Source organism: Mustela lutreola, chromosome 12 (assembly GCF_030435805.1).
Source record: "Mustela lutreola isolate mMusLut2 chromosome 12, mMusLut2.pri, whole genome shotgun sequence".
Classification (NCBI taxonomy): domain Eukaryota; kingdom Metazoa; phylum Chordata; class Mammalia; order Carnivora; family Mustelidae; genus Mustela; species Mustela lutreola.
Genome location: NC_081301.1, coordinates 21,530,479 through 21,552,682, shown reverse-complemented (window position 1 = coordinate 21,552,682; position 22,204 = coordinate 21,530,479). Strand labels below are relative to the sequence as shown.

General features: G+C 40.7%; 1 protein-coding gene across 1 annotated transcript; it reads left to right on the top strand.

Annotated features, from left to right (window-relative positions):
- On the top strand, positions 1-14,711 carry ZNF483 (zinc finger protein 483). The gene is made up of 6 exons (XM_059141470.1): positions 1-85; positions 1,912-2,452; positions 4,100-4,188; positions 5,645-5,771; positions 6,138-6,233; positions 9,220-14,711. The coding sequence occupies exons 2-6, from the start codon at positions 2,065-2,067 to the stop codon at positions 10,758-10,760; spliced, it is 2,241 nt and encodes a 746-aa protein (XP_058997453.1). The 5' UTR covers positions 1-85; positions 1,912-2,064; the 3' UTR covers positions 10,761-14,711.
- Positions 14,712-22,204: the final 7,493 nt, after the last annotated feature.

Sequence of the window (22,204 nt, the reverse complement as noted above, 5' to 3'; positions counted from 1 at the left end):
CCGGCTTGCGCGCGCAGGTCCTGCAGGACCAGTTTCTAGAAGCTCATTGCGGTGGCGTTGGTCCTGACTGCGAGTGCTGATGCAGGTAGCGGTTGTCCCGGGCCCCTGATTTCCCGGCCGCGGCCAGCTCGCCGGCTCCGAGGATGCACCCGGGGCGGGGTGGGTGGAGCGTGGGTGGGGAGCCGAGCGACCTCTCGGTGCACTCCCGATGCCGCAGCTTCGGGGGGGACGTGGGCACTGTCCTGAATGACGGAGCTTTTCTCCATCCCTTCCCTGCACCTACGGTCCTAAAACTTGGGTACGCTGACATTTTGGGCGGGAAAATTCCTTGATGTGTGTGCGTAGGGAAGGGGGCCATGCGGTGACTGCAGGCTTTTTAGCAGCATCCCTGGCTGTACCCGCTAGGTAGGTATCAGTAGCGCTCCTCCTTTCCAGTGGTGATGACCAAAATGTCTTCAGCGCCCTCCTCCCTTTGAGAACTTCTTTCTGCCTGCGCCACGTTTTCGCGGAGCCTCTGTTGTAGGCCCCCTGGAGACCGAGACGAGTGTCTTCGTCACCGCACAGCCCCAAGTGCGGTGCAGCGCGGTGCAGGTACTCGGTTGGCGCTTAATATTTGGCGGAGGAGTAAGTGACGTCATGCATACGTGTGTGCCGGGCTGTGCTCGGAGGTGGGTATTGACTGGTGTAATGGTTGCAACAGGGGGAGAGAGCGCTTCCACCTGCCGCATTGTAGCGCATTTTGCTCAGGCTGAATTGTCATTTCCTGGGGGTTATCTGAGGGTGGGGACCCTGCCTGATCTGTCCACGCGTGTCCCCGTAGTGTCCTGATAGCCAGTTATTTGCAGAATGAAAGAACGCATGTAATGCAGGATGGGCTCAGTGCAGAAGAGCACTTGGGGATTAGAGGAGGCTTTGTGCAAGAGGTGACTGTTGGAAGGAGTCAAGTTTTAACGGATGAGTGAAAGTTTGGTACGAGAGGGAAAGAAGGCAGCTTCCAAGGAGAGGGAATGGCTGGGTGCAAAGGATGGTGGGTGTGTGGAAACGGGGACATTGTTCTTTCTGGCCGCAGCGTCCATCGGGCAGCTAGAGCTCAAGAGGTGAGGTCTTCAGGGCAGGGTGTCTGATCTTCGTGGGGGGCCTCTGCATTTGAATTTTACCTTGGGACGGATGAGGGGTGATAGGACCCAGGTTTGCATATTAGAAGGCATCCATAGGCTATAGTGTGGTACTGGATTGAAGAAAGCTGTGTATGGGTAGTTTAAGTAGGATAGAATGGAGAGGCCCTTAGGAAATAAAACTGCCAGAATTTGGTTATTGGTTTTGTGAGAAATTTGAGAGGTGAATAGGAAATCAGGCTTGTGAGTTGAGCGCCTGGTGGGAAAATGGGAGGCCGTTCACCACAGCAGTTCATGAGATGTTGAGTAAATTTGTGACTGGATTCTCTTGTAGCAGTGAGCCTTTTCTCATGTGTTTTGCTTATGAGGAGTGTTTAGTCTGAAGAAATTGTTTTCTTGGAGGGTATCTTTTTTTTTTTTTTTAAGATTTTATTTATTCTTTTGACAGAGATCACAAGTAGGTAGAGAGGCAGACAGAGAGAGAGGAAGGGAAGCAGGCTCCCTGCTGAGCAGAGCCACCCCCCCCCCCCATGCTGGGCTCAATCCCAGGGCCCAGAGATCACGACCTGAGCTAAAGGCAGAGGCTTTAACCCACTGAGCCTCCCAGGAGCCCCAGAGGGTATCTTTAATTAGCATTCAATAACTCCTCTGCTTCTCACCTAGACCTTTGATGGAGCAGCTGGGCAGGGCTGTTCTAGGCCTTCTGTGTGTGTCTGCATACATCTGAACCAAACCAGGAGCAATGTTTTATAGGAGTAATAATTTGTTTTACTCACTGTCTTCTGTTTTTTGACAGTTTCTGCAAGACTAAGCTGAATGCTTGGAACCCTTGATATTTCGCTATCTATAGTGCCTGTTGGTGGACTGTACTGACCATTCAACTAGAGTCTAAAGGAAATTGGATTCCTGCTGCTGACCCACAGTGCAAGCTGTAGTATCCTTGAATAAGATGACAGCCATCTCCCCAGACCCTCAGACCCTGGCCTCAAGTGAACCAAGCAAGGTCCTAAGAATGGATAGTCCGGGGGATCAAGAAGCTATCCTGAGAGGAGACAGTAAAGACCCAGAGACTTTCAGACAGAGATTCAGGTGGTTTTGTTACTCAGAAGTGGCTGGACCCAGAAAAGCCCTAAATCAGCTCTGGGATCTCTGCATTCAGTGGCTGAGACCAGACATCCACACGAAAGAACAGATTTTAGAGCTTTTGGTGTTTGAGCAATTCCTGACAGTTTTGCCTGGGGAGATCAGGATTTGGGTAAAGTCCCAACATCCTGAGAGTAGTGAGGAAGTGGTGACCCTGATAGAGGATTTGACCCAAACGCTTGAAGAAAAGGAAGGTGAGATTTATAGATGGTGGGAGGAAGCGGGTGCGACCTCCTCGAGGTGTGAAAGTGAACTCCCCCAGAGAAAGCAGTTGATTGCTGAGTCTCAGTTTGGGAGTGGGGACTGGCTCTGAATCAGTCCTGTCTTTTACTCTGTAATCTTGGGCAAGCTACATAACCTCTTGGAACCTTCATTTTTTTTTTTTTTTAAATCTGTGGAAAGGGATTCCCATCTGCTTAGTCTTTTATGAGGGCTTATATGTGATAAGGTATAATACTAATTTCTTTCCTTTCAGCCTTAAGTAAAAGGGAATCTTAGAACATGGGAGCGAAGGAGATGACTTGCACACGTTTGGAGTCAGAGGCACACTGTCCAGGGCAGGTCTCAACTCCTGCCTCCCGAGTGTGCGGAGCATGTTTCTAGATTGGGGCGCCTGCCGTCTGCAGCAATGGAAATGCATTGTGCACTGTTCGGGCTTCGCATTAAGCATCTGAAATGTGACCAGGGCAAATAAGGAATTGAATCTTAAATTTAAACAGCCATGTGTGCTGGGCAACATCCGGGCAGGAGCCGCTGACCAACATTAAAATTCCATTATTATACACATACCAATGTATAAACTATAAACTGAATCGTAACATAGCATCATAAAATATTGGTAGACTTTGGGGTGGATAGCCCTGTGAGGGCATGGGGTCCAGGTTTTATAAAATCCCTTTAATATGCTGCCCATGTCCCCAGTATGTGTATCAGATGAACTACCGTAAAGCTCTCAGTACATATGTGGGACAGTTTGCATTCTACCAAGAGTTCCTGGATAGGGAAATGGCATTTACCTCCGTAGAGTTCAACTGTGGTCACGCAGCTAATTGGTATGTTCATCCTTGGGGTTGCCTGACCTCTGACTTATCTGTCATGGCAACACGGTGCTTCTCCAAAATTAGAGCCTCTCAGCGGAAGCCCTTAGCAATAAAGAAGCTTGTGAATTTATTGCTGTAGCATTCTGTTAGAACAGTTCCCTTAAGAGTCCCTTCTATGTAATTCTGATTCTTAATTCCTTTTGATTATCTAATCAATAAGCTAAAATTCTTTTCATAAGAAAGTAAAGCGTGATTTAAAAAATACTTAACCCTTATCAGAAAAAGAGCTCTTGACATCTCAGGGTATGTAATGTATTTAGTTGATATGTTCAGGTTCCTGATTTCCATCTTTAGGCGTCTGCTGGCAACCCCGGGAGAGGAGTGTGTTCCTGAGACCAGTTTGGTGCTTTCATTCAAGAAGCAGGGCATTGCCTCTGCAAGGCATTGTGCTAGGAGTATGAAGAAAACCAAATTAACACATAAAATGAATATGCTGCTTTACCTTAATACAGCCTACGACTATTTTTCAAATAACTATTTTGCAAATAAAACACATTTAAGCTGTAGGCGTGTGGATTGAATGAAACCCGATTATTGTGAGCTTAGCGATCGAAGGCTGTTTTATGGAATAGGGGGAAAAGCTGGGATTTTAGAAAAGAGCGTGTATGTGGCTTTTATCTCTGTTTTAATAGGAGTGGGAGAAACTTTCTTCTGACCTTTTTCTGCAGAGAAGTATGTGTAAGAATTTCTAGTCTGAGCAATGTGTTTGAAAGACTAGAGTGTCCTTTCCCCCCTTCCTAGATCCGATCTCTCAAGAGTCTGTTATTTCCCAAGAGGAGAATCCTGAAGAAAATAAAATGGTTTCTGTCCTTCCAAGTACTGAGTCCCGGGTAAGCTTCCTTTCACTGGTTTTCTTTTCTTTTTTTTTTTTTAAGATACTATTTATTTACTTGACAGAGATCACAAGTAGGCAGAGAGGCAGAGAGAGAGAGAGGAGGAAGCAGGCTCCCTGCCGAGCAGAGAGCCCGATGCGGGGCTCGATCCCGGGACCCCGAGATCATGACCCAAGCCCAAGGCAGCGGCTCAACCCACTGAGCCACCCAGGCGCCCCACTGGTTTTCATTCTTAAGTGAATACTTACTGAGCTCCTACAGAGTGGTATAAAGATATTAGAATCAAGAAAACAGTTTCCTTCACATTCTTCAAACTCATTCTTTTTTTTTTTTTTTTTAAGATTTTATTTATTTATTTGACAGACAGAGATCACAAGTAGGCAGAGAGGCAGGCAGAGAGAGAGGGGGAAGCAGGCTCCCTGCTGAGTAGAGAGCCTAATGCGGGGCTCCATCCCAGGACCATGAGATCATGACCTGAGCCGAAGGCAAAGGCTTAACCCACTGAGCCACCCAGGCACCCCGTTCAAACTCATTCTTTAGGTGCTGTTTTATTTGAGTTACAAGACTTTGTCACAAGTCTGACTCTAAGAAAAGCAACAAAAAAAAGTTGACTAAAATTCTAGTTATTCTTGATAAAATTGGTCAAGTGGAAATAGAATTATATTTCCTTAATGCAATTAAAAAAAGTCTCCAGGGGCGCCTGGGTGATCGGGCTCTGCTCAGCAGGGAGCCTGCTTCCTTCTCTCTCTCTCTCTGCCTGCCTCTCAGTGTACTTGTAATTTCTCTCTGTCAAATAAATAAATAAAATCTTAAAAAAAAAAATAAAAATAAAATTAAAAAAGTCTCCAGCTGAACGGTATTGGAAAATAAAAAGCAGCTCTCACAATGCCTGTAAAAAGATAAGAATGTCTAATCATGCTGTTGTTAGTAGTTTTTTATATTCTAACCAAAGGAGTAAGATAAGAAGGGAATGAGGTAAATATTGGTATGAAAAAGACAAATGTGTGTTATTTGCAGATAACATGGTCTATTTGGAAAACCTCTAACAGGTATTAAAACTCATAATAATTGAGAAAAGAGGCTAGTTACAAATCAATTAGAATAATTTGCAATGGTTACAAATCACTTAGAAAATAATTATTTTTGTTAAGATTTTATTTATTTGAGAGAGAGTACATATGAGCACACACATGCATGAGCAGAGGGGAGAGAGAAGAATGCTCCTCACTGAGCAGGGAACCCGGATCCAGCACTGGGATCATGACCTGAACCAAAGGCAGACGCTTAACTAAGCCACCCAGGCACCCTGAAAAAAAAAATTCTTACTCACAGTAGTAATCGATACTGCTATAGTAGATTGATAATGGCTGCCCAAAATGTGCCCAATTCCTAACCCCTAGAACCTGTGAGTGTTAATCCAATGCAAAAAGACTGTATTTTGTGTGTTCATAAGGAATCCATGACGATCAAGGATGTGGTTGTGAGCTTTTCCAGAGGAGAGTGGAGGAGGCTGGAGCCTTTTCAGAAGGAACTCTATAAGGAAGTGCTGCTGGAGAACTTTAGGAGCCTAGAGTTTGTGGGTAAAGATATCTGTTTATGATGTAATATATAAGCTGTATATCTTTTTGTCTGCTATCACTGAAAGATAAGTGCTATTAACTGTATTGGCTGGGCATGCAGGGTTGATACGACTAATCCTAAAAATGATTTCTGAAAATGTACTTTACTGCAATGTTTTCTCTAAAAAAACATTGAACTGGAAATGTTGAGTATCACTATGCTATCATCAAGACATACCTTCCCCAGTTCCTCCTGATTTTCCAGGAAATATGTCTGTACTTGACAGCATCTTCTCTTTCCTGGAGAACCTGAGGCTGTGTATAAATGTTGGAACATCTTTGCCCTGTGCAGAAACAGTCATTTTTTATTCTTTTCTCTATGAGCAGGCTTTCCAGTTTCCAAATTAGATTTGATTTCCCAGTTTAAGTGGGTTGAACTGCCATGGCTGCTGGAAAAAGAAATCTCAAAAGGCTCCAGACCAGGTGAGTCGATGAAAAGCAAAGAAATTAAAAGAGTTGCTTAGCCAAGTCATTTGTGAAGAGCCTTTGAAATGTATTGGGTAGGTTAGATGCTAAAATAGACAGTGATTAGAATAGACCACTTGCCTTCCTGGGATATTCATTTTATTGGAGAGACCATTCATTTAGGTCCTCTGAGAAGTAGATGCCAAGACGTGATTGGCTATGCCAGGGACTTACTGGGGAGAATTGCAGTGAAGGAAAACGGGGAGACCGGTGAGAGCATAAGGTGAGTGTAACACCTGTGAATGAGAGAGGGAGGGGGGAAGGCTGGGTAGGAAGTGTCTTAGGTTGATGTGCCATGTTTTGTTTTTTAAAGATTAATTTGAGAGTGGGAGAGCATGAGGGCAGAGGGAGAGGGAGAAGCAGACTCCCCACTGAGCAGGGAGCCTGACATGGGGCTCGATCCCAGGACCCTGGGATCATGACCTGAGCCGAAGGCAGAGGCTTACCAACTGAGCCACCCAGGCACCTCATGGGCCATTTAATAAAGTTTTGGCAAGGCCAAAGAAGAGTTCACCAGCCGGAGTCACCTTTCTGGAGTCCTGTGTCTCTCTGGGCCTGCCTGTGTCCCTGCTGTACTTGCCATTGATTGGGAGCAGCTATGGGAAAGTGGCTTTGGTGTCGAATCAGCAGCCATGGGGGCTGAGTAACTCCGCAGAGTTGGAGATCTGAGCAGTGCATTTCTGGGTGCGCCTTAATATGGATATCAAACCACACAGTATTAGTGATGGGATGAATGGGGAACACAGGAACAATGGCTTACTTAACGTTTAAGTTGAGTCTTGAAGGAGAAGGAGGAATTCATCCAGTGGACAGCCTGGAGAGTATAATCTCATTTTTGTTAAAAGAAAAAAATATTTATATGCATGTATATATCTAAATATATAAATATAATTTAATTTTTTAAAAATATGTAAATATAGATAGTTTTTTTTTAATGTCTGGAGAACATTCCTGTTAATTGTGGTTATCTCTGGGGGATTACATTTTTTCTTCATCCTTCTCTTACCTTAAAATTTAACAATAAATAGTCTAAGTTTATAGTTAAAAAATAAGTTATCGCTTATATATCAGTACATTATTTTTTAAGAGAAAACCAATAATTTTACTTAGCTCTATTTCATCTTTTGTTTTTTTTTTTTTGTTTTTTAATATTTTATTTATTTATTTGAGAGAGAGACAATGAGAGAGAGCATGAGCGAGGAGAAGGTCAGAGAGAGAAGCAGACTCCCCATGGAGCTGGGAGCCCGATGCGGGACTCGATCCCGGGAATCCAGGATCATGACCTGAGCCAAAGGCAGTCGTCCAACCAACCGAGCCACCCAGGCATCCCTAGCTCTATTTCATCTTAACCAAAGTCAGACTATTGGTTGTTTTCAGTTTATGTACCCAAATAAAGGATATTATTTTTTAATATAAATGGTATAAATGTGCCCCCCTTCCCCCAGAAGCATTATGTAGATGTACAACTTGTTTAAAAAGTTAACTTACAACAGATAGAAGAAAACACATAGACAAAGCAGAGTCAATAACTATAATTTAATAAAATACTTAAGCAAATCAGTAAGGAATGCTGAGTCTGTTAAAAAAAAATGGGGGAAGAACTTGAGCAAATAGCTGACAAAATTAAAAATAACTGACAACACTAAATTTTAAATTGCTGCAAATTTGAAAAAAAGTTCCAAGTCATTGATCAGTGATGAAATATACATTTAAAGCAATAGTACTGAGACACCTGAGTAGCTTAGTTGGTTAAACTTCCAACTCTTTGTTTCAATTCAGGTCATGATCTCTGGGATGTGAGATCGAGCCCCGCATCAAACCTCTTATTCAGTGTTAAGTCTGCTTGAGTTTCTTTTACCCTCTCCTTCTACTCCTCCCCTCTGCTGTCTCTCTTTTTAAAATAAATCTTATAAAAAATGTACAGAATTTTTAATAATAGTTAACTTCTGGGGAATAGAATTTTGTGCTTTATAGTTAACTCTTTAAAAAACAGGTTTTTTTGAAAGTGATGGTGTGACCTCATGATTAAGAGCCAAGTTGAATGATGTTCAAAGTTCTGAAGAGAGTGTAATTAGAGTATGATATTGGAGAAATCTGTGGGGATTGTGGGACTTGAACCTGAGGCCCTGGGTATTTCTGTTCAGGAAGGTGCCACGGGACTGCACTTGAAGACAAAGACTGAAAGAATAGGACTGAAATACCATAGTGTGGGAGGGACAGTGGGTGGATGCCCACTTAGAGTGTATCCCTAAGGTTGACTGTTGTAACCTTTGAAAGTTTGGCATTGGCAGTGCTGCATGTCTGTGATGGGATTACCATTTTTCTGTAAATTCAGTGCTGTTTGGCTGCTTTGAGAAGCATTGGGTTAGGGATCAAAAGTATGGGCTTTGGTGTCAGAATATATGAAAAATCTGGCTCTGTTGCTTACAACACATGTGACTTGAGGCATGCTACTTGCTCTTACTCTTCCTCTGTGTGTGTAGTTGTCACATCCACAAAACAGGGCTAATGTCAGCACCTACTTTATAAAATTTTTGTGAAGATTAAGGGAAATACAAGTAGAGTGCTTGATACAGGGGGCTGGCCTTTACTAAGCATTCAATAAATGTTTGTGCTGTCGTCATTATTTAGAAAGAAAATAGATTGGCTCTAAAGAGAATGAGTTTGAGCCTATTACAGAAATTTGAAATGAGGGTGAGAACATGCATCTTTATTCTAACTATAAAGCACAAACTTCATTTTCCCCAATATTTTTCTTAACCCCTATATTTACCTGGTTTCTCTATATTATTTTTTCCTTCTCTGTGTCCTAAGATTCTGAAAACCGTCCAAGGTCATATTCATAATGTTTATAGACACTCCTACCTCTTTCCCTATCTCAGTCCCAAAAAGGACAGCTTCCTTTATTGCAAACGGGAGACGTTCTATTTGTTATTTCTTTTAGAGTATGAACCTAGAGGTGAATTGAAGGAATCCTTTCGAAATCAAGATGTTCTAGAAGAATCAACTTTAGATAAAATAATAGAAAGATGCCTAATGGGTGGTAATTATGGCCTGATGGGAGAGTCCCGGAAACGTAGCAGTAAGGAATATTCTCAAATGGCAGGCACACAAAAGAAAACTCATGGGAGAGGCAGTAAGGGTGAGGAGTTTGACCCAGAAAAGAGCCCCTTTGGAAGTAATTTCAAGCATACCTCAGAAATAATTAAACATCTGAGAGTCTACTTAAGGAAGAAGTCTCGGAGGTATAATGAATGCAAGAAACCCTTCAGTTTTCATTCAGACCTTATTCTGAACCGCAAAGAACACGCTGGAGAGAAGCCACGGAAATGTAACGAAGGCAGGAAAGTCTTAGGTCACTCTTCATCCCTAAGCGAACATCAGAAACATCAGAAAATGCATTTTGGCGCGAAGACCCAGAAGTGCAGTAATTGTGGGGTAACGTTTACGCGGAACTCATCCCTTAAGAGAAAAAACTCCCCTTTGTGTGAAAAATGTTGGAGAAATTTAAATCAAGATGCAACCTTAGATAAAGATGAGGGAGCAGAGGTAGGAGAGAAGACCCATAAATGTAGCAAATGTGGAAAAGCCTTCGGCTATAGTGCCTCACTGACCAAACATAGGAGGATTCACACAGGGGAGAAACCCTACATGTGCAATGAATGTGGAAAAGCTTTCAGTGACAGTTCATCCCTCACACCACACCACAGAACCCACAGTGGAGAGAAACCCTACAAATGTGATGATTGTGGAAAAGCTTTCACCCTGAGTGCCCACCTCATCAAACATCAGAGAGTTCATACCGGAGAAAAACCCTATAAATGTAAAGAATGCGGGAGACCCTTCAGTGACAGTTCCTCTCTTATTCAGCATCAGCGAATTCATACTGGAGAGAAACCCTACACGTGTAACAACTGTGGAAAATCCTTCAGTCACAGCTCGTCCCTTTCCAAACATCAGAGGATTCATACTGGAGAGAAGCCCTATAAATGTGGTGAATGTGGAAAAGCCTTTAGACAGAATTCTTGCCTTACGCGACATCAGAGGATCCACACTGGAGAAAAACCCTATTTGTGTAATGACTGCGGGATGACTTTCAGCCATTTTACGTCCGTCATTTATCATCAGCGACTTCATTCAGGAGAAAAGCCCTACAAGTGTAACCAGTGTGAGAAAGCCTTCCCTACCCATTCACTCCTCAGTCGCCATCAGAGAATTCATACTGGCGTAAAGCCGTATAAATGTAAGGAATGTGGGAAATCTTTCAGTCAGAGTTCATCTCTCAACGAGCATCATCGGATTCATACCGGAGAGAAGCCCTATGAATGTAATTACTGTGGAGCGACCTTCAGCCGGAGCTCAATCCTTGTGGAACACCTAAAAATACACACTGGAAGGAGAGAATATGAATGTAACGAATGTGAAAAGACATTTAAGAGTAACTCAGGCCTCATCAGACATCGGGGATTTCATTCTGGAGAGTAATTCTTGAAATACAGTAAGGTGGTTGGGGGGGGTGGAGTCTCATCAAATTGTCCCTTATTAAAAACCCAGGGTGGAAACGACCACCACATTGATCAGTAGCTACAACTTGAATGGGTTGGCAGCTGGGAAAAACACTTTTTGCCATTCACCACTCTTCTTTGGTAGATCGTAAGTAGGGTTGGTAAAGTTAGTAAAGTAGAGTTGGTAAACGGATGAAAAGTGAAGAAAGGGTGAGATGCGCAATGATTCCGAAAGATCAAATGCAGATTTAAAAAGCAAGAGGAGTGCATGAGACCCACTGATGAATCTTTTTTTTCTTCAAGAGATTTCCCTCTTCTAGCAAGAACTGGTCTCGAGTCATAACCTAGGTTCTGGGTTCTGTCCCAGTTTGCCAACCAGCTCACTGCATAACCTTGGACCCATCATTTGACCTTTCTAAATTTGGGTTTTCTTCACTGGTGGCAGGAGGGGGTGGGTCTCACAATTTCTAAGTTTACCTCCGGTCCTCTCTGAAGCTGTGGGAATAAGCTTCGCAAGTTTCTGTAGTAGAAAAGCACTTATTTAAGATTCTGAACTGAGAATGTGGTATACTCTTCAAATGCCAGATGCTGGAATCCCTAGAATATCAACAGGAACGAGTCGGCAGAGCTCACACGGTGTGTCTTCAGGGAATGTTTTTATTGGACAAAGTACCCCAACCTGTTTTTCCCTCTGGGCTTTGACTGAGGGGATTAGGAATCTAGAGGGCAAACATTGGAGCCATCTCAGCCATGAGAGTACCGGTCCTAGGAAAATGGGTTGGGGGCTGGGGAGGGGGCGGTGGGGAAGGAAACGGGTGTTGAAAACAGAGCTATTCTGGATGGATTATCTTTTGTGAAAGAAAATTCTATTTTTTTAAAAGTCTGTTTATCCTAAGTACAGCCCCCCTATAATCAGAGTGCAAACATGGTGTATGGCAAAGGTCACAAGCTAAGATTGAGCCGTTTGATGTTTTGGTTGATCTGTATGGTAAGATGTGTGTGTGTGTGTAGGTGGGTGGATGGGTAGAACTTGTTGTCACCATTTAAAATTTAAAAATTTGGAGATTTCATACCAAAAAATTAAAGGCTTGCCTTGAAAAATTATAAGGGCTGTTAACCCTGACCCATACTTCAGTGGAGTAGTCCGCTGGTTTGGGGTAGCAGCTGCTGCCTTTACACAGGGAATCTACTCTTCTACCAGCCAAGTTCTCTGATTTATAGGACTTGACTTGCCCTGACTATAGAAATTTGATACTATGGTCCCCTGCCATCTAGAGAATATGTATCCTAAAGTCTAAAGAGACTCCCCCGATAGTAAAATACAGCGGAAGAATGTAGAAGTCCCACAAAACAACTTCTCAGTTAAGTGCTTTGTTGTGAAATTAGACTTGAAGAGAGAGCAGTTATTAGTGGATTATTTCTTGTGACGAATCTCATTGGTGGAGTGTGAATAACCATTTCTGACTGAAAGAGGAACTAAAACCCTGAGTCGGGTGTAGGTCTCAAGTCCTAGGGTTCTGGAGGCGCCCTTCTGATTCAGCGATGGTACCAAGAAGTGCATAAAGTTGAAATCTGAGGTTGCTCCCTAATAAAGGAGAACGAAAACAGAAAACTTGGCTTGTGGAAGTGAAGAGATCCTGAATGCTGATGGAGACTCAGCAATATTTGCTGCGATTTAATGGGTATAGGTTTGCGATACTACCTCTGGATAATGCTTTTGGTTTCTTCCTTATACCCCCACTCCCTGCCCCCCCCAAAGGCCTGTAGTTCAGATACTGCTGTATGCTATGTTGGTCTGCATAATTGTCACTAAATGGACCTACCAGAGACATTCTAGCCATGAAAAGAAAATGGCTTAGGAGGATCATTCACCTGGGCTTAAGTTTTTTCCAAACATACATAAACCCTGATTTTTTTTTAAAGATACAATTTATAGAGAAATATGTAAAGTTCTTGAGACAAGGCTTCTTCCAGGATGTTCACTAGTTACAGCCTCCAACATTCATAAGAGGAGGTTTTATACCAGTACCAGCTGGGTATCTGGAACATAGAGGTTCTTTTTTATTCTTTTCTTTTTTTTTTTTTTTAAGCAAGTTTTTAGGGGTGGAAATTACATACAAAGGTCATTTCAAGTGTACATTCGGTGAGTTTTGGCAGACTCACTGAATTGTACAATCATCACCACAGTCCATTTTTAGAACATTTTATAAACTCAGTAAGATCCCTCAGCCCCGTTTACAGTTAACCCCCATTCCCACACTTAGCCTCAGGCAATCACTCTGTCCCTGTCGAGTTGCCTTTTCTGGACATTTTATACAAATAGGATCATATGTGGTCTTGTGTTTTTCATTAATGTATTTTCTAAGTTCATGTTGTAGCACATCGGGCCTTTATTTTTATGGTTAAATGAGACCCTATTTTATGGACATACCATATTTTGTCCATTCACCAGTTGAAGGACTTTTGGGTTGTTTACAGGTTTTGGCTGTTCATAATAATGCTGCTTTGAACATTGATGTGTAAGTCTTTCTGTAGACATATTTTCATTGTTCTTAGGTAGATGCCCGAGTGGCTGGCTCACAGGGTTTTGTTTAACTTCCTAGGATATTGCCAAATTGTTTTGTAGGTGAGTACATGATTTTTCATTCTGAGCAGCGCTGAATGACCCCTACAGTCAGAGAATATAGATCTTAAAATCTGAACAAACTCCACTGATCGTGAAATGCAGGAAGAGAACGTAAAAAGTCATACAGAGTAACTTTTTAATTTTGTTTTGAAATTAGACCTCAGAGGAATAGAGTATGCAGGGACTAGTGGATTATTTCTTAAGAATTTCATTGGCAAGGTCTGAATAGTAATTTCTAAATGAAAAGGAAACTAAAGCCCTGAGTCAGTCAGGTTTCTGTACATCCTCACTGACTCTTGTGGTATTGTCTGCCTTTTTCATTATAGCTGTCCTAAGGGTTGAAATGCTATCTCTTTGTGGTTTTAATTTACATTTCCCTGATGGCTAATGATGTTGAGAATCTTTTCATGTACTCAATAGCTATTCATTTATCTTCTTCAGCAAAATGTTTATTCAAGGTTTTTTCCATTTAAAGAGTTAGGTCTATTGAGCTGTCATATTTTATATTCTACGTGAAAGTCCTTTCTCCAGTATGGAGAAATACTAGCCGTGGAGAGCTGCCTCAAACTCTACTGCATGATATTTATAAAAAGCTTGTTTTTAATAACTACTTATCTATAATTGCCTAAAGGATAGTCGATGCGGGCCATCATCTTAAGTACTTAAATTTATTTTTTATGTCCTATCAAATAAGAGATTTTTAAACTTCTTTTGATCTCTTATCAAATTGTTCTTGTTAACAAAATTAGCAGTATTTATTAATACTATTAAAACCAGTATTTAACTTAATGCTGTTTAGGTACATTGACAGGTATTAAAATCAGCCCTTTAAGATATTCTGTCTACTTTAAAATGAAGACCTTGTTTTTCACAGTGTTTCTTCTTAATGAGTTTCCACTGAAGAAACTACTGTCAGGTTACAGGACAGGATAAAGCTTCGCCTGTCAGTGATTCTTTTTTTATTTACTTACTTTTGAATTGGTTTTTAACATGGCGAAATACAGATAACCTAAAATGGACCAGTTTAACCCTTTTTGGGAGTATGACTCAGTGGCATTAAGTATATTCGTGCTGTTGTGTAATCATCACCCCTGTCCATCTCCAGAAGTTGTCTGTCATCCGAAACTGAAGCTCATGAAACAGTAATCCCTCATTCTGTCCTGCCCCCAGCCCCTGGGGACCACTATTCTGCTTTGTGTCTCTCTGAATTTTGAATATTTTAGGCCCCTCCTATAAATGGGATTATTGAATATTTGTCCTTCTGTGTCTGGCTTCTTTCATTTAGCAAAATGTTTTTAAGGTTCATGTTGTAGCAGGTGTCAGAATTTTCATTCTTTTCAAGATTGAACAACATTCCGTCATATGTATATACCACATTTTGTTCATTCATCCATCAACGAACATCTGGGTCATTTCCACCATTTTGACTACGTTAGTGATGTAAAATAGCAGAGTCCCTGTTTTCAGTTCTTCAAAGATGTCGGTGTCATCTAGAACAGAGACTCTTCCCGAAGGTTTTTGGTTCACTTTCCTGAGATCCAACAGAGGAATCACTGTCTATGGGTGTCCTAGCCTTAGGAAATGTATTTCTTGTAAGACCTGGAAGTTGAAATCAGTCCTTGATGCAGGCACTGCAGAGAGGATAATGTGTCCGCAGTGACAAAAACCACAACCATGTGCATCTTCCATCATGGGTGACCAGGTCCATTACTATGAGCAGTAATATTTTGAAAAAAGAAAAAAAAATTTTTTAAACATTTTATTTATTTATTTGACAGAGAGAGACCACAAGTAGGCGGAGAGGCAGGCAGAGAGAGAGAGAGAGGGAAGCAGGCTCCCTGCTGAGCAGAGAGCCCGATGCGGGACTCGATCCCAGGACCCTGAGATCATGACGTGAGCCGAAGGCAGTGGCTTAACCCACTGAGCCACCCAGGCACCCCGAAAAAAGAAATTTTTTAAAGATTTTATTTTTTTATTTACAGACAGAGATCACAAGTAGGCAGAGAGGCAGGCAGAGAGCGGGGTGGGGGTGGGGAAGCAGGCTCTTTGCTGAGCAGAGAGCCTGATGCAGGCCATTATCCCAGGACCTTGGAATCATGACCTGAGCTGAAGGCAGAGGCTTAACCCACTGAGCCACGCAGGCACCCCAAGCAGGAATATTTTGAAAGGGATTTTTTTTTGGAGCAGTAGGTCTCAATAGTGGGCTTATAAAATTCGGTACAAACCATGTTGTAAACAGATGTGTTGCCATCTGGGTCTTGTTCCCTGTATAGCACACAGGGAGAGAAGATTTAGCATAATTCTTGAGGGCCCTAGGATTTTCAGAATGGCAAATAAGCATTGGTTGCAACTTAAAGTCACCAGCTGCTTTAGTTCCAAACAAGAGAGTTAGGCACTGACTTCTCTGTGGTTAGGAAAGTCCTAGATGGCGTTTTCTTATAATGCTGTTTGGTCTGCACTGAGAATCTCTTGTTTGGTTGTAGCCACCTTCATTAATGAACTAGATCTTCTGGATAACTTGCTGCAGCTTCTACTTCAGCAATTTTTCTTCTGCAGCTTCTTTATCTCTATCAGCCTTTATAGAATTCAGGAAAGTTAGGGCCTTGCTCAGGATTAGGCTTTGGCTTGAGAGAATGTTGGGATTGGTTTGATCTTCTCTCCAGATCACTCAGACTTTCTTCCTATCACCGAGAAGAGTGTTTTGCTTTTTGATCATTCATGTGTTCATTGGAGTAGCTCTTTTAATCTCCTTCAGAAACCTTCCCTTTGTGTTCACAGCTTGGCTAACTGATGGAAGAGGCCTAGTTTTTGGCCGGTCAGCTTTCGATATGCCTTCCTTATGAAGCTTAACTATTTCTGTTTTGTTTTGTTTTGTTTTGTTTTAATTTAAAGTGAGAAATGTGTGACTCTTCCTTTCGTTTGAACCCTTAGAGGCCATTGTAGTGTTATTAATTGGCCTCATTTTGGTACTGTTGCGTCTTCGGGAAGTCAGGAGGTCCAAGGAGAGGGAGAAAGACCCAGGGATGGTGGGTCCATGGAGCAGTCAGAACATGCAGTCAAGTTCACTCTTATCAGTCAAGTTCACTGTCTTACGTGGGTGTGGTTCGTGATGCCTCAAAACAATATAGTAGTGATATCTAAAAGCAGAGATGGTAGTAATAATTGCAAAGTTTGAAATACTGTGAGAATTCCCAAAACGTGACACATAAAGTGAGCAAATGCTGTTGGGAAAATGGTGCCAGTAGAATTGCTCAATTCTAGTTCAATTCAAGGTTGCCGCAAACCTTCAATTGGTGTAAAAAAACAAAAACAACCAAACAAACCACACATGATATCTGTGAAGCACAATAATATAATGCATCTGTTCATTTCTGGAAATGCTACAAACATTCATTAATGCTTAGTATATGCAATGCACTTTAAGAGATGAGATGAATAGCAAATGTTCTCCGCCCTGTAGAAATCCAGTGGGGTGGGTAAGACTGATGAGTTTTGGAGGGGTGGGTACGGTGCAGGTCAGAGTAGGATTGCAACTAACAGCTCTAGCGGGCTGTGTGCAGCACTAAAAATGAAATGTAAGCCTAGTGGGTGGGAGCCCACAGGAGAGTGACTCTGACACTTGGGGGTAGGAGGCCGTTGCACCTCATGTTGCCACAGTTGAGGCCCGGCGTCATAAAGACTTTTCTTCCCAACCCTTTTGAGAAGTTTGTGTTTTATTACCAAGCCAGTGAGGAACCACTGCATGTTCTTCCTGCGTGTGTGTATTACCTGATAGTCTTCTATTTTTGTTGTTTCTTATTTTGTGTTTTCCTCAGAATTTTCTCTGAGGTGCAACTGCTTGATGAAAATGGAGATGCATTTTAAGATTCTGAAAATGTACTGTCAAGTTGTCTGTAAAATACAGCATATTTCATAGGGTCTCTCCTTTATATGGAACTATGGACGTCTATAAAGGTCTGACCTAAGGAAGTTTTTCCCCAAACCAGGGCGCTTGTGAGGTGTCTCTCCTGAGTCAATCTGGTGTTTAGGAAGTTGAAAATTACTATTTTCTACCCTCAGAGCATCGGTTAGATCTTTGCTGGACTCTTACAGGTTCCAAGGTCAAGATTCTTCCAGTTGGAGTCCTCAAGGGCCTCTCCTTACAGAGGGGTTCTGAAAATCTACAAGCTTTGCCAAATCTATCAGTAGCTCTTCTGGGGTTTTTGCCATTGGTATTCAAGATGTTTATAGCCTTTTTGTAAAATGGAACCAAGGAGAGCATTCCCCTCTAAAGTAGTAATTCATGGATGCCTAGTCTCTCCTCCCACCCCCCGCTTTGAAGAATTGTCTTCATTTTCTCACTTCATCTGCCAGCCTCATCAGAACCTTCCTTTTGCTCTTGCATCTTTTTTTTTTTTTTTTAAATTAAAAAAATTTTTTTTCTGCTCTTGCATCTTTAAGACTGTTGGTTTAAAGGTTCTGTTTGGGAAGCCTGGCCTCTGGGCTTCCCAAGCTACATTTTCTGTTGATTTGTTTTATTCCTTCAAATGGGCCTTACTTTTCTCTTTCTTCATACTTCTTGTGAATCTTTTGTTGTTGAAAACTCAACATTTGAATCTTCTAGTTCAGTAGCTCTGGAAATTAGGCTTTCCCTCTTTTCAGAGTTTTAGGTGATTGTTTTAGGATGTCTCTATGCTGGGGATCAGTCTGTGGTGCATGCTTAAATTTTTCTGGCTGTATTTCCCTGGGCAGAGACTGTGGTTTTCTAAGTTTTCCATATGTGATTTTCTTTTCAATGTCTAGAAAAACCAGGTGCTGTCCACAAGGACCTTGGAAGCTCTATTACCCAATGGAGGTTGGAAGAGTGGTGGCTGGATTCTGTGAAGGCTCTTCCTTCGTGATCAGAAACAGCCACCCACAACGCAGAACCCAGAACTCCAGTATTTAGAGGCAAAGGTTTTTATTGCCTACTCTGGTTCCAGCAAGACAAACTATGGGTGTGGATTTCATCTCTTGGGCTGGCCAGAAGAGTCTGGGTGACTCCTAATGTCCTGAAGGCTACTTCCACCTCTCATCATTTCAGTTTACCAATCAGGGTTTTCCCTGAGAGCTGTAAGTTTTCAAATAGACATCATGTATTCCAGAGTAATCACTAGATACTTTATTCTGGTACAGTTGTCTAGGTGGCAAGTTGGATTTCTGGTGCTTCCTACTCTACCATCTTCCCTGATATCACTTCCTCCACATCTTTGATCTTTATCTTGCTTTCTGGAAAAATTTTTCAGCTTTACCCTCCAACTCTGCTACTAAATGTTTTGAATGTTTTGTTGCTGTTGTCACATTTATAATTCTAAGTGCATTTAGATTGTTTTGTTTTTGTTTTTGTTTTGTTTTGTTTTTTTGGATAATCTGTTTTTTCACTGGTAAACTTTTTTTTCCCTCCGAAGATACTAATACAGTGTCTTTCCATGTTATTCTGCTGCCTGCATTATCTGTCTTTCCTCTGGGTTGTTTTTAACCTGTTTTCTCTCTTTCACAATGGAGGCTTTTCTCAAATTTCCTCAGATTTCTAGGAATCTTTGTTCACATTTAAGAAGAGGGTTCTAAAAGCTGACTGGAAGGTGTTTTAATTACTACAGCACTGTCCAAGAGGAGCATAATGTGAGCCACATACGTAATTTCAGATTTTCTGGTAGCTACTTTTAAAAAGCAAAGCAGATGAAGTTAACAATGTATTTCATTTTACCCAATAGAGGCATAATATTATTTCAACATATTTTAACCGGTGTAAAACTTACTGATGAGATATTTTATATTTCTTTCTGCATTGTCTTCAAAACCCAGTGTATAGTTTATAAACATTGCAGCACATTTTAATTCATACACTAAATTTTCATCTGAATTACTTGATCCATTTTTAGATTTGTAAAACTTAGCATTGAAAAGTGGATTCACATAGTTCTTGCAAACATATCTTGTTCTAAATATACTTAAAATTTTTGATAACTGCATCAAGTATCAGAAGAATAACTGATATTTGCATCCACATTGACAAAACTGTTCATCTTTTTATTGGAAGAATTGATTTGACTTTGAACCAAAAGCATTTCAAATTACATTTGAAAACTGTATTTGTTCAGGTAAATTCAACTCAGTATTATCATCATCAAATTTGGCATAAGGCATTACATAAAATGGAAACAAAACTGAACTTATTCATATCAACAAACCAGTCTTTACATTTGTCTTTTTTTTTTTTTTTGCAGCTAACTTGCATAAAGCACTATCGATTACATTTAAAATTTGCATATTGACCCAATGTTAGAAAAATGTGTATAGTTGTCATTTTTAAATTTGTATTATGAAATGTTTCTTAATGTTTAATTTAGTTTATTATTAGTTAATTTGGTTTTAACTAAATTATTTTAACTAAATTTTTCCCCTAAGTAGGTAAAATTTTTCCTGTCATAAGGAACTTCAAATTCAGCTTATTCGTGCACAGTGTTATGTTAAGGAGAATTATCATACTGACACTTTTTGTCCTTGATTATATGGCAAGCATTCCTTTCATTTTAAGAAAACCTTGAATTGGAATGCCTAGTACAGGAAGTCTTTGTAAAAATTCTCTTATGACTCAACCAAGGAACATTAATAAAAACACAGATCATTAAAAAAATTACTGATTCCATAACCTGGCAATGATTATTTTATAGCACTTGCACATATATATTGAAGAATTTTAACATCTGTATTCATGACCCATTAGAGTTTGCTTTGGAAAACAACATAAATATTTTCAGTAGTTATCAGACAGTGGAACAAAGCAATGAGGGAAACAACATTCTCTTGCTTTAAAATTCCAGTACTTTTGATCTTTTGATTTAACATAGCTGGAAGTCTCATTCTTACGATAGAAACTAATTTTTCTATGTCTAGCTGAAATTCTTTGACAGGTGAAAAAAAATGTCAAAAATAAAACCTGTCACAAGTTTGAGTTTCTAGGCAATGAATTGACATTTCTTCATAAATTTGGATGTTCTTTGAGACAAAATGTACCAAAATTTTCAACAGTTCACTGTCTTACATCACATGACTCATCTAAAGCTAAAAGTAAATACTTGCAACTCTTAAAATTATGAAACAATCTTTGATAGTATTAGAAACTTCTTGTATCCTATGATCAGTATTGTTTAGAGGGTTAATTGAAGATCTCAACTTTTGTAAATGTCTTTTTAAGTCTTATAATTTTCTAACTAAATTATCATAACTGAAATAATCATTCCTTTTTACCATCTTTCCAGTGAAGATTTTGTGTTTGTGTGTGTGTGTGTGTGTGTGTGTTCAAGAATTCAAGTATTGTATAGCTGGCCAACTTTACAAGCTAAAAATCCTGTTAAAAAGTGTTTAAATTTTTTTGATGGGAATTGCTCATTTCATGTGACTAATTTCATGGATTTTTTTTTTTTCTGTTAGAATACTTATTGAACTCACTAGATTGTTGCTAGAAATGACAAATACTAGCTGTTGTCTTAAATATTGTCTACTCTATTTAACACTTTTGTATACAACAAGCAGCTTTTTCATTTCACTGTGCCTGCAGTAAATTGCAATCGCTATTCCTCGTTAAATGTGCACTAGACCCTCTTCCCCTTTTCTCTTTACTAGTTGCAGTACTCGCTTCTGCAGTGCACTGAATTCTGCCTCAGTATTATGCCTTCATTTAAAATTTAAATGTTTTCCCGTATTTTTTTAATCTAGAAAATGATTAAAATTAAAATAGTGCGTATCTCAGTTGATGATTCTGATTTGCATAAGTATCACTGTAACTTGTGCTGTCTGCCTTGGTATACTTGAACTTGTGCTAGCCACATAAAATATCCAAGTAAACACATCGTGATGTTATTCCAGTGCATAGAAGAAAATCATCTGAACCAAATCAATCTGTCGATACTGCCTAGATTGGTGAAGTGTTTATCTGTAATCCTAGAACTAATGCACGTTCCTGACTAAGCATTACAGTACAACATCCTATGCGATGCAACAGTTAAAGTGAATTGTAGTTCTACGAAAACAATAAAGTTGTGTTTAATGGGAAGACATTGACTCTGCTTCGGTTTTTTCAGTCTCAGAATGTGGCAGTGTTCATTACCATGGTTCTCAGTAGATTTATGTGGCTGCCATAATGGACAATACAGGGTCGGAGTAAGCAGTGCTAGCCAGGGAGCCAAGAGATCCAAGTGGTTTAACTGAATAACAGTTCATTTCCCAGGAAGGCTTCCTGCATTTTGTTGCCTTCCAACATTTTGTAGCTATGCCATTGGGAGGCCCCAGAGGCAAAGAAATCAAGAACGGGAGCATTATACATTTATACATACATATTTAAACACTAACCTGGAAGCAGCTTAGAACCATGGGTTCTGGGGCTCCTGTGGTTGGTTAGGCATCTGCCTTTACCTCAGGTAATGATCTCAGGGTCCTGGGATGAGCCCCATATCAGACTCCCTACTCAGTGGGAAGTCTGCTTCTCCCTCTCCCCCGGCTGCTTTCTTGCTTGCATGCTGTCCCTCAAATGAATAACATTTTTAAAGAAATCAATCGAAAGGAACCATGGGTCTCCACTGGGTGCCAAGATGTCCCAGGTCACTGTAGAGAACTCATAGGGATTTCCCAGGATATTTTACATTTTAGGGAAACACAGCTATCGCTATTGGGCATAGCACCAACTACTATTGTCTGGACCTTTTTAGCAAATGGGGCAGTTAGGTATTTCTTACCTAATTGTGCCTAAGGGCACTGTGAAATGCTGACTGTGGTGCTAA

Coding starts and splice junctions, on each gene's coding strand:
- ZNF483 (XM_059141470.1), top strand. CDS start 2,065: ATGACAGCCATCTCCCCAGACCCTCAGACCCTGGCCTCAAGTGAACCA. Junction 2,453..4,099: donor AACGCTTGAAGAAAAGGAAG/GTGAGATTTATA, acceptor CCCCCTTCCTAG/ATCCGATCTCTCAAGAGTCT. Junction 6,234..9,219: donor CTCAAAAGGCTCCAGACCAG/GTGAGTCGATGA, acceptor TATTTCTTTTAG/AGTATGAACCTAGAGGTGAA.